Consider the following 17,805-nt stretch of genomic DNA (forward strand, 5'->3'; position numbering starts at 1 on the left):
TATAGAATCAGTACGTTTTGTTATTCTAAATGATAACTGTTATTGGCTAATGTATGTCATAAGACTTATGAACTGCGTGAGAGACAACGAGGATATGATAAAAATGGATACGCGTTTTGAGAATTAACAGTCGTTGTTCGTCAGCGTTTCGCTCGAGCCCGTTTTACGCGTGCTAGAGGAATCTTTTCTCCGTCAACGAAGAATCAAGGGAAACAAGTTAAGTACCTCTTTACGCGCGCGCCTCTCTCGTATAAAATCCTTATAAAAAACGTATCGGCATGAAACGGGCCACGGTTTTCATTAGAATTCTATTCACCTTTGTAATACGTGTCCACCCTTTGCGAGCATTCCGTGGTTCTCTCTTCATTAACTACCATCGCTCTCGATGCAATTATCGTACCCCTTTGTCAGGCTCGCAAATATATTCGCATCGATGCTCTATGACACCTCTCAATTTTACTAATTTTAAATTACCCTTTCGCCGACATTCGTATGCCTCGACTTATAAATAGACTGCGAATTCCAAGCGTTTAGAAGAAAATTGCAGAAATTATCAGTGCTCTACGTAGTTTATAAAGCTATTCAGAATATTAAAAGCTGAACGCATATTTCAATGTTCATCTAAAACATTCTTCATTCTTTAAGCTGATAACTGGTGCATTTTGCAGAAAGAATTTGCTCCTAAGTAAATGAAAATCGTAAAGGAAGGAGTTTGAAAATGAATCGTCTTAGGTTCATCGCCCGTTCGTTGAACTCTGATTCGAACATAAATTGATCCCCTTATAAAATGCAACTCGGGAAGCGTTGCCTCTAAAAATCCGACACACTTTTTTCGCCCGCGCGATTGTGTATATCAAAGGCTCGTTTTTCTCTTCCCTATTCCGTACGTGTTCATTCGACGCTGGGTTCGTTTAGATACGCGCGTTTCGGAGCACGGTCTCGGGTCCCGCATGGCAAGGAGCTACCGACACGGCGCGGAGCAGAAAAACGGTCAGACTCCGATTCGAAGGTCGGCAGGCGTTTCATTGGCAGGTAGCTGCCGCGCGAGCTAAAGAACCACTCGCTCTTGTACATACAATAAACAGTTCGACTGGCTCGGGAGGGAACGAAAGCAACGGCCGGCACTCGGTAGCCCGAGAGAAAACAAAGCGTATCGATCACCGGGGCTCTCTGATTGACTCGTATGAGACTGGTTAATGATCCGCCAAGGACAGCGCTCGGATCACGCTGATGATGTGTACTCACTTTAAGCTCGATCGTATAAGTTCAATCTTCGGAGATTACCAGCTCAACCCTTGCAAAATTCCATTAATGTGAAATTTAGTAGACAGAAGCTGAGTCAATAAGAAATTTAATTATCTACTCCTAATTGATTTCAGTAAAAATTTTGGCTGAAATTCAAGGACGCATTTATTTAATGATCCACGTTTCGACACATGTTGCTGGTAATGCTTCTTATCGACTCGATCTGTGTCTAAATAAGAAGAAAAACGAGAATGTCAATTTTTTAACGATGTTCAAAGACGGAGTTTGAACGATTTAAGTTTTCACGCGACAACGGAAGTAACAAATCATTCAACCGTTTAACATTTGCGGTCCGTTTTCGAGCGCGATTAACCTGTTGCTGCGCAAGTTGTTTGTCGGCCCGCGGAATGGCTGACATAAACCTCGATAGATTAAATCCAACGACCGGCAAAACCGGCGGCTATTATGCGAAACAGCCCCGAGTCCGAGGACAAGAAACGACCATCTGTCCTCTTCATTTGCACCCTTCGTACAGGCGTCAGCCCTTGACGTAGCAAGGGCCAAATTGAATTTAATCAAATTAATCATTAACCGTGTTAAACGATCTTAATTTGAATAATCTTGTCACTAAAATCTTTTTCCTTCTGGAACTACGTTCAACTTCTTACTTGAAGCTAATTGATATTTAGACATGGCAGCATGTCTGACTTTGATACGAATAAGTTGAAAAGTTTAAAATTCTGCGTTTCTAACGTTTCTGGTCGACGAAGTGTAACGCGGCCGGCGAAGATTACATTCCATTTTAATATACGAATGAACTCGCGCCCGCGGGGCGCGGATGTGGCACTTTCTAATTGAGCAAGACTTAGAAAGCCTGCGCGTACACGCATGAATAACGTGTGGACGGTGTCCCCGCGACGGGTTTCGTTCTTCCCGTTAATTTATGCAATTGGAACGATCGCGTTTCCAAACAAACGAAATCAATCCGTGGACCGCTGATTAAGGTTGACTCGGTCCGAGCTGTAGTTCCCTTTCGAAAGGTGAATCGGTCGTGGTCGAAGGGAGAGCACGGTACAGTCACGAGAGAAAGATTTCGAACGCGCGGAGGGAGGATAACGTAACGCAAAAGGAGGATCGCGCGGGTGGGTGATCCGCGTGGATTTCGTGGTCTTTTGCTTGTTTAGATTTCTCCGTTATGCGTTACATAATCCCGTGGCCGGGGTCTGGCCGGGCAACAACAAGAAAGGGAAAAGAAAGGAAACGAAAGGAACGAAAGAAAGAAAGACGGAGGAGGCGGACGGGGGCGACGGGACAAGAAAGAAAAACAAAGTTCGAACAGGAAGTGGCCTCGCGTAAAAAGAAAAGCCCCGGTAGCTCGTCCGTGGCGGGCAAGCGTGTGGAGTGGAGTAGTAGGCCAAGTGGAAGTTCCTCCGCGGAGTTGGTCTCCTCTCTTCCGAGCGAGCCGGTAAGGGAGAGAAACGGAGTGAGAAAGAGGGATGACCATCCTTTTATTTCGTTCGAGAGAGTAACTGTCAGCCGGTATTTCGCGTCGAGGCAAAATAAAGTATAAAGGGTGTTCGCTGCGTCGTGTATATATATACGCGGCCCGTCGTATGGACCAACTTCGCCCCCTGCTCTCTTTCTCGCTCGTCCTCGCAGGCCTTGGGATCGTCGCGATCGCACTTCTTCTCCTTCACCCTTTCGCATCGCCGTAACCGTCTCTCTGTCCAATGCGTGCGCTGGGCTTCTTTTTCTCTATACTCGTCGGATGTACCGTCTCCTCGTTCTTCCCTTCGCGTCTGCTCGCACCGCTCTTCGTCGAAGCTTCGTCTCCTTTCGCGTTCCCGGTCCGCTCTCCCGTTGCCTCTCCTTTTTACCATGGCACGGTCCCCCGCTCTTTTAGCCTTGCAGACGCTTCTGGCAGACGAGCCGCGTTTTGTTCTCAACTTCCTCAATTTCACCTTCCGGGGCACTGCGAGAGGATACTCTCTGCCCTTTTTTCCTCCGATCGTTTATCTCTCATTGGTCTGACTCATGATTGCATTGGGATAGATCGGACGAGATCAATGGAAATGAGTCGGGCCGAACAACCCTGTTCTGTGTCCACTCGCGGAACGCGATTATTTTTTCTCGACTCGTGCTACCGGCTGATGACTGTAATTAAGTCGTTCGTCCGTGCTCTCCATTCCATCCCGGCAGCCTCCAACGATGAACGATTACCACGGACGACCACGGGGATATTAGCCCGATGCGTGCTAGAAGACGCGTCTCGAACGAACCGCGAATCGAAGAAGCAAACGAAAGGCAGGATAGTGTATCCGCGATAGCGATAATAACTGGCTCTCATCTGCTCGCGAGCGAGATGATACACGATCGTATCTGTCTCTACCGCGCCGGGATCGAGGCATCAGCGCATTTCCAGCGATAATCACGCGAAATGACAGGGACCGCGAAAGCGGTAAACCGTTTCTCCTCGACCGTGATCGCGTTCGACCCAGTTGCCGTTTATTGTAATTACGCTTGCAGCCCTCTGCCACGTGAGAAGATCCCTTTCTAATGTCGTGATCGCAAAATTGCGGTATCGGTTCGGATCAGATCTTCCTCAGAAGTTGTTTCCCGGATTTGTTTTGTATCAATTTACGCCTGGGAAATTTAGATGATGCACGATACCACGTGGTCGAGAGGAACGCGGTTCTTCCTCGGCTCGGGGATCGAGGATACTCGTAACCCGATTAACACCTCCACCCGTTGATGCACCGGTTCAACGCGGCGGTAGATGCAATCAGCGCATCGGAATGTTTTTTCTTCGACGAGATCCTCCGAGCTCGTCAGGCTCGCCGGCGTCGCGTTGGTTTGCGTCGAAAAGGAATTTTGCTCACGTGACCAGACGAAAGAGGCAAAGGCGAACGAGTGAACGAGCGGGCTTGTATGAACACCGCGAGGTCTCTCGTTACTCTCCTCCTGAACCCGGGCTCCTCTCGTAAGAGCCGTCGCGACGATCGTCGTGGCAAGTTCACGAACCTTGAACCATTCTTTAAACCACGACTCATTTCGAGAGGCCCGCGTGACTGACGATTTGCCGATGATTAGCTTTCGCCGTGGTCGGTTGTCTCTACTTCCAATTCTGTGTTTCTATACGTGTTGTACGATAACTCAGTCATCGAATCTCTACAAATTATATCTTGCTCGCACGCTCTCCTTTAAAGCGATCGGTGATGACTTGGAAAGGGAGTTCGGTGAATCAGTCGGAGTCGCAGGCAAACAGAGTTCTCCGCGTGCGCGATCGATCTCCGTCGGTCGTCTACCAAGAATCGGGGGAAAGACAGAAACCAAAGAACGACATGACCGCGAAAACACGAATAGCATAGGAATGTCACGAAAACAATGTCGGCCACCTGACCCTACCGAGCGGCTTACCAACCGACTACGGCTCCGTCCGTACGGCCGCGGTCCCTTCTCTTTCTCCTTTTCTCTCCGATCGACTCCTCTTGTACACCGACGACGACGCGGGTCTCCCTTTCCCGTCTGTCTCCCTTTCTCTCTCGCGCGTCGATTACAAGTTTTCTCGGGCACAACGTCACGACGCGACGCAAGTCGGTAGACCCCCGACGAGACTGCGAGATTGAGAAACGCTGTCGAAGAACGAGACGGGCCGACTCAAGGCCGCAACCGTGGGCCCACTCCCCCGCCAACCGAGAGTCCGAGTCAAGGGCGTTCCCCCCTCCAGCTTAACCAGTTATGAGTCGGGGAGACTCACGGCGGAGCGAGGGTCTCTCCTCTCCGTTACCCTCTTCATCTCCGGGGCCCCTTTCCGCCGCGCCGGTCCCACCGTCGCGTCCTCACGGGCCCCGTTCTATCTCCGTCTCCGTCCTCGCCGCGTCTTTCACCGCTGCGTCTGATCTCGTCCCACTCTCCGCGATTATCGACTCTCTCCACCGTGTTTATCGTGTGATTTTTTTTCCACCGATGCTCTCTCCTCTCCACCGTTTTCAGCTTCGTTTCTGTTTATTCGGAACGGGGTACAGAATCAACCCTCTCTCTCTCCCTCTCGTTTTCTATGCAATCCTTTTTGTTGTTTTTGCCGCAGTTCTCGCGCCTCTTTCTCCCGGTTAATCGTCTTCTCCGTTGCACCCGGGCCGATTCGTATATTTATCACGGACTTCCCTCCTCGTCGCTCCTTCTCGGAAGGAGCTCCTTGTTTGGGCCGTGCTCGTACCAGTCATCCCTCTCTGTCCCTCTCTCTCTCTCTCTTTCTTCCTTTCTCTCTTCCTCATGCTCCTCTGCAGACCGTTGCTGTTGCTATTTCACGGATGATTCTCTCTATATTCGTCGCCGTCCCGTTCTCCCACGTGAAGCAGCGTACGCGCGTTCACCGGGAGCCCGGCTAACCTTCCTTTTTCCTTGGTTCCAAGCCGTTTTTTGGCCGTTCCCAAGACTCGAGTTCATGCACGGTTCAGCATCTCATTATCACGGTACTCCTCTGATTCAACGTTGCTAACGATCCAATCGGATCTCTCATCTGTCGACGACACTACCGAAAGAATTTAATACACGATCTCCCCGTTGACACGGACGATACTCGAAGCGAGAAACAAAAATCAAGCTCGGATTTAGTTTGCGCCGATCAATCTGCTTTTCGATTGCCGATATCGTTTGCGTTTCGTCTCGGCTCCGCCAGCCGGATTCCTCTCATCCCGAGGCAGCATTCTTCATCCGCGCGCAGTCCCGACGGGTTTTCGGGCATGCACGATGATCCATCATTCTTCGCGCCGCGCCGTTCCAATGCCTCCGCTCGCGTCCTTCGACTTACGTTTTGCAACGAGACCCTGGCCAGGCCTGCCGAGCCTCTCGAGAAGCAAGGATTAGCCCGGGCGCTCTCAGCTCCGTATAATCTCCTCGAGTGTAACCAATCTCCTCTTTTCACAACGTTGCATATTTTTTTTATAGCCCTCGGGAATAATGATTGAACGCGATTTTTAATTTAACCACTCGATACTGTTTTATCGTAATTTGTCCTACCACGAGATCCGCTTCTGACGTAGCGTGGTAAATAGTTATTTTTGAAGCGCAGTTTGGAACCGGTTTCCCGGTATATATGTACGTAAGACGAATAAATCATACATCGATTAGGCGGGGCTGTTGCCATACGTGAAAGAAATCGACGGGCGCGACGCGTGGCCGTCATTGAAAATTCGTAATTACCAATCCGCTAATTAAGCTCCTTTCGAAGATCGTTCCCTCGGTTGAGCAACTGTCGTTCAATTAAAATCATATCGATAATCCCGGGTACCGAAATTCGTCTCGGCCGAGGTGTAACGAAGACGTAATCACCGGGGACGGGCCAGCAATGAAATCCGAAACATCGGATAAAGGCCCGTAATTACCCAAGTCCCGAGCATACATTTTTCTCTCTTTGCTCGGTGGCTCTTATTTTTGTTTCAATACTCGTAAGTCGACTCGTTTTTTGATTTTTAAATTTCGCTGCACTCATTCTTGCATCACCTCGGCCAGCCACGCCGGGGCCGCTCGCGGAGCAGGACTCCATTCAAGGACACTATATTCAGAAACCGAAAGTGCGATCACGCGAAAATCTAACGTCTCGCCGAACCGGTCTAACCGGATTCGGTGCGCGGCTGGTTAAGATGGCACGCTGATGGTATCGGTGAGCCGCGTAAACTCCTCGTTCCTCGTCATTTTTGGCAATAACGACATTAACGCGCCGTTCTGCCCGATTTCCAGCGTCTGTATGTATACACGTCGGTAGCCTTATCGCAGTCCGGATTTTATAACCGCTCGGATGGGTCACGGGTCCACGATGTCATTCCTCGATTCGAATCTTATCGCCCGTAAACTTTGCTTTCCTTTTATCTCTTATTATCGTGTTTTGTTTAAACCATTTAACTTTACTCCCAAGAAATTGATTGCGAGATCGAATTATTAATGCAATACAATCGATTGTATTTCATGCTCGAGAGAACCGTTTCAACGTCAGGTTCATGGCAATTTCGTAACAGCTGTTCGAAGTATAGCGAACGGAAAGAGCTTCGTTCTTAACGTATATGATAGTCCTATTTGGTGAACGCGCGTTTGGTCAACCGGGTTATTGGTCGAGAACGGTATTCCTAGTTTCAATTTTCATCCCTTTCCCGTCTGCCGGGCGAGCGTAACAGAATCGCGCAGACTTCGCATAGACGGAGCAGCAGACTCGCTTTTGTGGCCGCGCGCCGCGCCGCGCCGGTCGCAAAGTTGGAAAGTCAAGTGCAGTCGCGCACCTTCTCGCAGACGGCAGAGTTTCTCAAACTCGTTATGTCCCGCGCGCGAGTTTCGCGAATCGGTCGAACTTTTCGAGGATCGATCGACGGGGATCGAGCGAGCGCGAGTGCCTTCTCTCGGCTTTGTTGCCTCATCGTGGCTCCGTTTCTTTCGATGGTCATCGATCGAATTTCGTCGGCAACCTCCACCTCCCCTCTCGCTCTCGTGCGCGATTTTTAGTTCGGAGTTCGGTCTTCGTAGAACCTCGAGACCTTCCAGCGAAATGGAGAAAGTAAATTGAAAATGTAGAACGAGCCACTCGATCTGAGAAAAATATAACACTCCACTGAGTATCGTGATATTTGATGTACTCTGAGACCTTATGCAAAATTATTCTTAAACTCGACGGAGATCAGCGCCTGCTTCAGACATAAGATTTCCCTTTCAAAAGCGAAGGGTTTAGGTATTTTCGCGATTTAACGAGAACCTCTGGCACGAGGGATTCTCGATGAAAGCAAATGGTTTCTGCGTCCGCTCGGGCACGAGATTTTAATGTACGATTCCGCGTAATGGAGTTTAGCATCTTCTCTCGCGCCTCGTATTAGCCGAGTGTGTGCACGCACAAATAATCCAAACAAAGTCCGCGAACCTGCGCTCTGACGAGTGGCCGCGCGCAAAACTGGTTGCACCGCGATGGGACCGTGTACCATCCATGGATTTACGACGCCCGCCCGAATTTATTCCACCGGCAAATTGAATTCAACACCCGCGATCGTCGTTTTGCATGTAGTTTGTTCCTTGGACAAGATTACCGTTCTCTTTCGTTCGAAATCGACGTCGATAGGAACTTATACAAATAAATATAATGCAGAAATGAATGTCGATATGAGAAGTTCGACGCCTCTTTCGTTATTTTTTTGATTAGTCTCATACTAGCAAGTATTATCTATGAAAGAGTCGAAGAGTAATTGAGAAAAAATAGAGCAAGCTTGTATGCGATGCCATTCCTCCCTAAATTGTTATCAGGAACCTGGTTCCGACGTGAATTTGCATCTTCCGAACAGCAACGAGAACTGGACTCAGACTGGGACGATAACACAAAGAAATCATTCGGGACAAAGACTTGAAATAAAACTCGTTCATGTGGTCCACGACGTAGTCATGAGAAACGCTGTAAAGTGGACCTGAGAACTAGACCGCGGATTTCATACATAGAACAATGAAAACGTGATAATCATAAGACACACAAAAAGACTGATAGTGAAATGCGTATTATTACTTTTAAAAGACGAGACAAATTCTTATCTGGGTTTCATTTTGCATGAAAATCTGCGGCCTATTAATAACTAAATAAAATGGTGAAAAGCAGAGAAAATAAGAGCGCAATGAAAAGAGTACATAAGAAAAAATAGATTTTATTTAAAAATTTATTGTGATCTTGCGAGGAGTTTTTTTTCTTGCATATTTTTTGTTCTTTTTCGTTTTCTTAAAAAAAAAATGACAGTTGTTGATTAGGAAAGGGTTGTGTTTCGTTTCTTCTCTCTTCCTCTCTCTCTGTGCTTCGGTTTCCCATTCACAAGTGCGTTCGAAGAGAGATCGAACAGAGAAAAATTAACAAAGGGACTCGGAAGATGAGATTATTAAAATTAGAAAAAAAAAGAAAATAAGGAAAAACATTGAACAAAATGAAACGTTGCGCGCGAATTAAGGAGAAACACAAAGAGGTCAGTCTTGGCTCAGTGATTCGCTGCTCTCGTGTAAATATTATAAAAATCGTAAATAAAAAAAAACGGTATATATAATATTTATATATATATATATATGCATATCTCTGTCACCGGCGCCATGCGCTAACATCGGTGATCATCCCTCATAATTTTTTTCCTTTTTTTCGTTTTTTAACGTATATAACGTACTCTCAAACTCTTTTACATTTACGATCGTGCGAGTTCGTGTGTATACATATATAAAAAATCTATATATAATATTTATATATAAATAAGACGCGCGTATATACGCGTGCGTTGAAACACTAAGTACGCTCGGCTCGCGTGAGCCATCGAGGCTCGAAATTTCTTTAATAAAAACAAATAAAGGCTACGTATCCGAAACGATAAAACGAAACGGGGAAACGAATTTCTTTCGTCTCGGCATTTTTCCATCTTGGCCACGTGCACGCGTGTTCGCGAGCTCTCGAAACGCGCCCGGACAAAGTAACATTAACGCCCGGCGCTCTACCGGTTTTCAATTACACGGAAACAAAGGGACGTCGACGCGGAAGAACGGAGTTACGCGGCAGAATGCTTCTTCCGGCGACGATTTCGCGACCAAAATTTTTTCCTCCGTCGTTACCAACTCCTCCCCCCCATCGCTGGTCATTTTCGTTCTTTTTCCCCCGGTAGAACGCCTGCCGACTATTTTTCAACCGAATACTCGTGGTACAGTTTTCAACGCACCGCGGCACGATCCTAAGTGTACATATGCACATCCGTAATGTATTGCACCTGCATCGGCGTCCGCATCGAAAATTTTAAAGCTAAATTTTGAAAGCGAGATCTCGCGCTGTCGAACGGGGAGTCGGTTGCGGCGGTGATCGTGTTTACAGAATGAGGAAAAAAAAGATACGTCGTCGGATCGTTATAAATTAGTAATAATGCATGAAAACGGAGGCACGTGTGCATGTAATCCCTCTCTGATGAACAAACAAAAAAAGGAAATAAAACGAACGCGAACAGAACGTGTACGAGTACGTGAGAACCGTGCGGAGGAGTCTAAAGAGAGAAGAGAGATGTCCCGGGTGCCCGTCGCCCTGTCGCGAGGCCTGGCCCCGTCTGCGGGACCGTGACCCTGAGTCTTACAAACCAAGAGAGATAAAGAACGAAAACAATAATTTACAATAACCGTTATAATATAGTTAATAATATATAAAGCTTAATAACCTAATCTATGTTGAGCATTCGGTAAACGACAGGGGTACGACGCGACCCAACGCGGCTCTCTTCGTTTCTTCGAACCACGGAACCTTGAGAGATAAAAGAAAACTAGTACTAAAAACTACAAAATTGCAACGGATCTAATAAAAAAATTAATGAAATCCCGGGAAAAGGAATGGTTCCCGTACTCGGTAGTCCTTTCTCTCCACGTTTGTTCGTCCCCGCTCTCTCGCACTCTCCACATTTAATTTACTTTTTTCTCTCTCACTCACTCACTCACTCTCTCCCTCTCACTCTCTCGATGAAACGTGCAACAAGTGATAAATATAAAAGACAAAATATAATATGACAAATAATAAATGCAATCGTAGCGGTAGGTAGCAGTAACAAGGTTCAGTTTTTAACAAAAGTTCGTCGGTGCAGCAGGAGGTACGGCCGGACGACGTCGGGTATCGCGAAATAGTTTATTCGATCGACGTGGGAACTGCGAGCATCGTCGTCTATTCATAATAAGACCGATTCGTTCAGTGCGCAAACGAGGGGTCTTCCAGAATATATTTTCCCGTAACGTTTGATACGAGACACTAGCAGTCACAGTATGGTCAGGTGAAATCAGTCAAAAAATCGTTTACGTATAGTCCGATATTAACTGAATATAAAAATGTTGCATCTGCAGAGAATACGACTAATTTGTTCAATATTCAATGACGTATATCAAAAGTGAAACGCTTAAAGAATACAAGAAATCGCAATTTATAATTTTTCAAATTTATATCACAAATGTTTTATTCTGCGTATAGATTCGCAGTCTAATTATGAGTGACTGAAATTAAAGCATACTGCTCGCAGCTAGTGTGAAACGGGTCTAAAGTTCAAAGTCGATGGAATCGAAGCGAAGAACGGTTCGCGAAACGAGTCCCCGTCTCGGTTCAGTCTGACTCGTCTGGACACGTTCTACTGTGGCGCACGCGAGCCAGAAGACCGGACGTAATCCACGAGCCCTATTAGCCGGCGCGCTGCATACACTGTACACAGATTAGAATAGAAAAGTCGCTTATAAATAAACGTTATCGTAGCATCGTATACACATCGACGGTTATCGTCACGACGGTATCGTCTCGTGGATCATCCGATCGCGCGCGTACACAGGGCTTTCGTGATTGTTCTCCGCGCTCCGTCTTTTCTTTTTTAGTCTCTTTATCTTCGCTATGTAGCGAATCGATATCACAGTACCTATCGCCGCCCCCCTTTTTTTCCTTTTCTTTTTGCCTCTATACGTGTTATTTTTTTCTTTTCACTCCCCTTCTTCTTCGTCGTTGTTCCTTTTTTTCTTTGCCGCATTCGCGTACCGACGACGCTCGTCGGAGTGTTTCGTCGATCGAAATGGCACCACACAAGGTTCTGACGTCGTCCAACCACCCGAAACCAGTTTCGCAGCAGTTCGCAACGAGTTCTCTGCGACCGGCACGTATACACGGAACTTAAAAGTAAAAATCTCTATAAAACGCGTCCCTGTCGTCTCGGGCCAGATCAGCTGCTGGCTGTCGCGCGCCCCTTTTTTCTGCAGATAGTACCGTAGTCGCGGGCAACTATAAAGTATTTCATATATCTATGTAATAAAGGATTATAAACAGTTTCGAACTCCGGTGTCCGGTCCCGATGTTGCTTCCATTCTTCTCCGGAACGCACTATATAAATATGTCTATGCTCATAACGTACGGCCGATTTTCTGACTGCGGGATTAGAGAGTATAATAAGCATAAAGCGCCAGTAGTTGATTATCTCGATAAAGATTAGCGTGTAAAAACGAATTACAAAAAGACAAGGAAATGTGTCAACGATGTTCACGGCTTGTATAATCGAGGAGTGTCACAGAAGAATAGAAGTTGGATGAAAAGTGTGGCGGTAAAAAAAAGAAAAGGAGAAACCCGGTTCGAAAGGAGTAGGAAGAGAAGATGCTAATCTAAACTGCACCGTATGCAAAATCTCGTGAGAGGGGACTTAATAATAATCAATGAGATGCCGTCGTTACTTTGAGTACACGACCAGTTAGAACAAACAATAGAAAAAGAAAACAAAAAAGCTCGTATCTACATTTTTTACAAATCTTTGATGCAAAACGAGTATTCCTTCTTATTACGTAGATATAATTAATTCGCGCGATGCCAAATACTCGAGGGGACCCCGAGCCAGTCTTCGCGAATCAAACGAGCAATTAGCATAAGAAAGGTAGAAAACGATGTTAACTGAACGTCGTTCACGTCACGAATGATCATTTAACTAATTCCCGATGATCGATTTTCCTTCTCCGACAGAGCGTGTTCACGTTGCGTCCGCTCCATCGATCTACAAACAGCTAATAAACCAATTATTATTTCACCGGCCTGTATAATATTTCGCGCGGAACCGCTCTTGTCGTCCCGTCGCCGAACGAAAAGATTGAATTATTGTTTTCGCGCGCGGCACGTATTTTTTGTCGCGGCTCCAAAAATTTAACCAAAAAAATGACGAATGGATGGAAAAAAAAAAAAGTTCCTTGGAAGCTTTCGTGGTTATCAATCGCTTTTCCGGTTTAAATACTCGAATCGATCGATTCTGAGATTCTGTAGTTCTCGTAACTGCGGTTTACTGGAGTTTTTTAAAAAGGCATAAGAACGTCAACGATCGAGGCAACGTTTCATTTAATTTGGCGCGTCGCGAGGTCGAACACGTTAAACGCGAACTAGAAGAGGGAAGCGATCGGATCTAAAAAAGATCAAGATAAATATCACAAACGATTATTACCGTGAAACGCACATCGTGACGATTCCAATACTCGTGAATCGCGAAGAACTCCCTTTTAAAGTAGCCGTTTCTTCGTTTCGCTGTTTCTTTTTCTTCTCAACCTGTTCGCAACGAACGAGAAAGAAAGAAAAAAGAGAAACACGAGGGTAATAATAATAATATTACGATATAAAAAAACAACGATTATCAGCGAAAGATCACATTGTCAGTTTCTCGCGCTCCTGTTCTTTTTTCCGCTAACTTATTTTTGTAAACGCGTTATAAGTAGATCTTTAATAATTTAATGAGTCGATTAACGTGACGCCTGACGACACGATCACTTTTGTTCATTCACTCGCTACCTTCCTTCTCTTTATTTTTTATTTTTAGACTCTTGTCTTCACTTTTCGTTTTTTAACCCTTCTCTCTCCTTTTTTTCTTTTTCGTATCATTTTCCTTTCGGACTCACTTCTCTTCACTTTTCCCGTATCGCGTACTGCATCAGAGTATCGATAATTGCAGTTCTCAATATAATTATTAATATACCATCCTAAAATACGATCAAATCACTGCCGTGAGCAGCAATTCCGAGGCACTACGAACAGGCCACAGAGAATATGGCCGCACAATTATTCATCTTCAGATCATCTCTGTGTCTCTAAATGATAAAAGACTAACTGTAGAACGCCTAATATACGTATAATCGTAATCATATACTTATGCATCTCGTCATCTATAGATATAGATCATTATAATATATATATAATATGTATATATATATATAATATAATGTACAATAATTGGAGAGATCACACGTCTTAATATAGAAATTTAAAAGACTATCTTCTAGTAAGTTGAAATTTCCACAATATTTTTGTTTTTCCTTGTTCTGTGTTCTTTTCGTGTTCGTGTACGTGTTTCTTCTATCATTCCCCTTTTCTTAAGTATTGCCACAAGACATTTCATTTCAGTTTTGCTATTATATTCCTTTTCGTTCGTTTCAACTGTTCTCCGGCTGATGTGTTGATAATTGCGTTATTAATATAATCAGTATTACTATTAATTATTATTAGTACTATTAATATTATTATTATTAAGTTCCGGATGAGCGGCCTTGACCAAGGTCCTTCGAAAGTCTTTTATCTTCCCTTTCTTTCATTTCACGATTTGCTACGCTCTCTCTTTCTCTCTCACACTCTCTCTCTCTCTTTCTCTCTCGATCTACTCTATCGACTATCCTACTTACGCTACTCTACGGTGTCTCAGCCTTCTTCCACGTTCCCTCCTCTTTCGTATTCTTTTTCCTCTCGTCTCTTCCTCCTGTTTCGCTTTGTGTCGCTTACCTAGTGTTACGTGTTCAGCACCAATCTGATTTTAAAACCGATTCAAAATATCATCATTATAGTTAATAATAGAATAATATAACCTGTCGTATAAATATACATTCAAATATTACTATAGTATGCAAGAGTCGTACCTTCCCATCGCGGGAAACTATCGTCACCGTCGAATTTGCCGTACCCCGAGGAAAAGAAATAAAAACCAAAAAGAAATGCTATGGCTCACCATTTCGAGGGCATACGCCGTCCACGTAAATCCTATCTAATCTCTCCCCTTACCTCCTTCGCTTTCACCCTTTCTCGCGTTATTTTTTTCTCTCTCCCTAATCTTACCGTTTCTTTTTCCTCTTCCCATCTCCTCTCGTTTTTTCGCATCTCCCTCGCCTCGTCTTCTTCTCTTCTTTTTATCTACTCCCCACTGTGTCCCACGGCGATCCTACCCACTCGCGGTATCTTCCGTCTCTGCGCCACTCTCGATTCCTCGCGAGCATTCGCAACTCTCTTTCTCTCTTTCACTCATTTCATTCACACGACAACGCATCCACGCAGCCAGCCTCGTACGCTCTTGCTCGCTCTTTTTCGCGCCGTTTCAATATTTTTTTCTCTCCCTCTTCTCCGCGTTCATTTGTTCGTTCGTCGGAGTGAACGGCTTTACATATTTACAGACATTCTTCTCGTGGTCGTATGTTCACCTCTTCCAACTCTTCTTTCTGGTTCATTAAACATAGGCAAGTTAAATATCGTATCACAATCGTTATCAACTTTGTTTTTTTTTTCTCTTGTTCTAACTCCGATCTTCGAAATCGAACGTCTTCTCATATCCGTGTCGCAACCCACCCCTCGGATACGAGTTACTCTTTTATTCTCTCGTGTACGTTTCATACCACGTACGCGTGTGTATGTGTGTATGTGTGTGTGTGTGTGTGTAATTTTTTGCGTGTGTGAGAACGGTGTGACGAACGACACCTCGGACGGCCTGCGCGCGCGGAACCACCGAACTCTCTCGAGCTATTCGCATGTCCACGAAAAAAACGCGATAAGGTACGCCGTTGATCGATTAATATATAAAAAATACGTATGGGGCGGAGAGGGGAATAGACGAGAAATTCTTCGTTGGTTGAGTCACCATTTTTCTGGCGCCAGTCGATCGGCTCGACGGTGAACGACACACAACGGTCTCCCGTCTCTCCTCTGCTCGGTCTCTCCGTCGGTTCTTCGTTCGAAACCCATTTGCAGTCGCTCAGCTCGGTTCGATTCGTGACTTGGCGCGTGTCAGCCGGCAGTCTGTTGCCTCTAAACACGGTAGAACACTATTGGTAGTATTACAGAACGCGGTCGCACTTCGATGCGCTTCCGTAATATACTTCTTCAGGTAACGATGATCCGAAAGAACAGAATAAACGATTGTGAGCTGCGTATCCTTGGCGAGGTGCGCGACGCGTAAGGTGACAAGACCGAGCAAGTAGAAACGGGTCGCACGTGTCAGACGCGGTTAAAACTGAATGCACCATCGATCGATCAGCATGATTTGCACGGTACGAATTCGGTACGATTGAACGGAACAAGAAATCGATGAGAATACCGAAGTGGCTTGATCACCGTCGAGCCGAGTAACTAGCTGGCGACGCGTTCCGAGGCTGTGCGAAGCGATGGAACTCGGCACGCGAGCAAACCGCGAAACGAAAAGAAGGAGCCTAGTAAATGCACGATAAACGTCACGGGTAGTGTTGCTGGATCGGTTGGCTGCATCGGTACGACGCGACGCTCGGCGTCGTCGTCGACGCCGTCGCGGCGTCGGTCTGCAAAGCGTGACCGAAGCATCGCTGAAACCTCAGCGGTATTCCTGCTTGCTAGTAGGCGGCAGGATGGACGGTTAGTCACTGCGGCGGCAGGCCGGTCGGTGGCTTGAACTCGCCGGCAACGGAGACGCCGTTCGCCTGTGCCGGGAATTGCGACGTCGACACGGGCGGTTGGTGATTGAACGCGGGCGCGTAACACTGCGGGAAATATAGCTCCGGTTTCACCACCGTCGGCGTGAGGCCCCTGGGCACCGGTACCGGGCCGAGACCAGCCGGCGTCCCCGGCGGTTTCGTGTCGCTGCTCGAGTTCCTGCGGACCTTGGCCGCGTGCGGGTTCATATGGTTGTCGATGTGCTTCTTCACCTCGGGCTCGGTGGCGAACCGCCGCCTGCAGTTCGGCATCGGGCAGCAGAACGGCCGGTCGCCCTGATGGGTGCGTGTGTGCTGGTCCAGTATCGCCTTCTGACGGAAATCCTTGCCGCACTGCTGACACTTGTACGGTTTCTCGCCGGTGTGGATGCGCAAGTGTTGATTAAGGATCGTGCGCTGACGGAAGTTACGGCCGCAGTAAACGCAACCGTACGGCTTTTCGTTCGTGTGGATGCGTAGGTGCTGGGTGAGGTGCGACTGCTGCCTGAACCTCTTGCCACACTCCGGGCAGGGGTACGGCCGCGATTCGATGTGGATGCAGCCATGCTGCAGCAGCGTCGACTTCTGCTTGAACTCTTTCTGGCAGATCGGACACCGGACGTATAATGGCATCCCCGCGGAGCGACCGTGTTGTATCACGTCCGGTAAACAGCTTTTGCTACCGCCTTGTTGTTTGATGTATTGAAGCGCACCGAAGCTGCCGGTACCGCCGGCACCGAAAACCGGATGATTGCCGCCCTTCGGGTCCTTGAAGTACGCCGGGTACTGGATGGAATTCGCGTCCGGCGCGGGGCTGAACGCGCCCGACTGCGTGTCCGTGTCGCCGAACGTCGACGCGACCTCTTCTTTGCCCTCCTCCGGTGGAAACGGGACGTCCTGCGGCCAGAGCGTCGGCGTCATCCCGTTCTTGAAGATCAGATGCGGGCTCACGTCTGTAACAGGCATCGGGACCGAGTTTAACCCCGGTTGCGAGGCGTCGACACGGTGGAGGAACGTTTTCATTCTATTTTTGTTAGTCGCCCGGATTGCGGTACCACGCGACCACTGAAGAAGAAAACTACTAGTAAAAAGAACGGTTTTCCGATGTGAAATTCAGATTCGCCGCAGCGAATGCACCCTTGAACCCAGAAGCTAACCGCTCCGTTAAACTTCGATTTTAATCGCGAGAGTTAATGTCAAGCAACGCGATATCTGCCGTAGATCGTAAAACCACCTCCTCCACCTTCACGCGTTTTTCTACAGGGAAACTCTAGTCAAGGGCAATTAGACAGTGTTTGTTAATCAAATTAGAACAGACGTATTGTTAATGTCGTTTCGGACAGA

The 17,805-nt window shown here is 46.8% G+C and overlaps 1 protein-coding gene across 3 annotated transcripts in view; it reads right to left on the reverse strand.

Moving 5' to 3' along the window:
- Nucleotides 1–17,805, reverse strand: part of LOC108626052 (myeloid zinc finger 1) — a 37,472-nt gene continuing 19,667 nt past the window's right edge. For all 3 annotated transcript variants that reach the window (XM_026814546.1, XM_018026458.2, XM_026814545.1), the window contains exon 3: nucleotides 1–17,414. In XM_026814546.1, the coding sequence (XP_026670347.1) occupies nucleotides 16,411–17,414 (1,004 nt within the window). In that variant the 3' untranslated portion in view covers nucleotides 1–16,410. The remainder of the gene's footprint in view (nucleotides 17,415–17,805) is intronic.

Source organism: Ceratina calcarata, unplaced genomic scaffold, assembly GCF_001652005.2.
Source record: "Ceratina calcarata isolate Rehan_Ccalc_2016 unplaced genomic scaffold, ASM165200v1 scaffold39.2, whole genome shotgun sequence".
Lineage (NCBI taxonomy): Eukaryota > Metazoa > Arthropoda > Insecta > Hymenoptera > Apidae > Ceratina > Ceratina calcarata.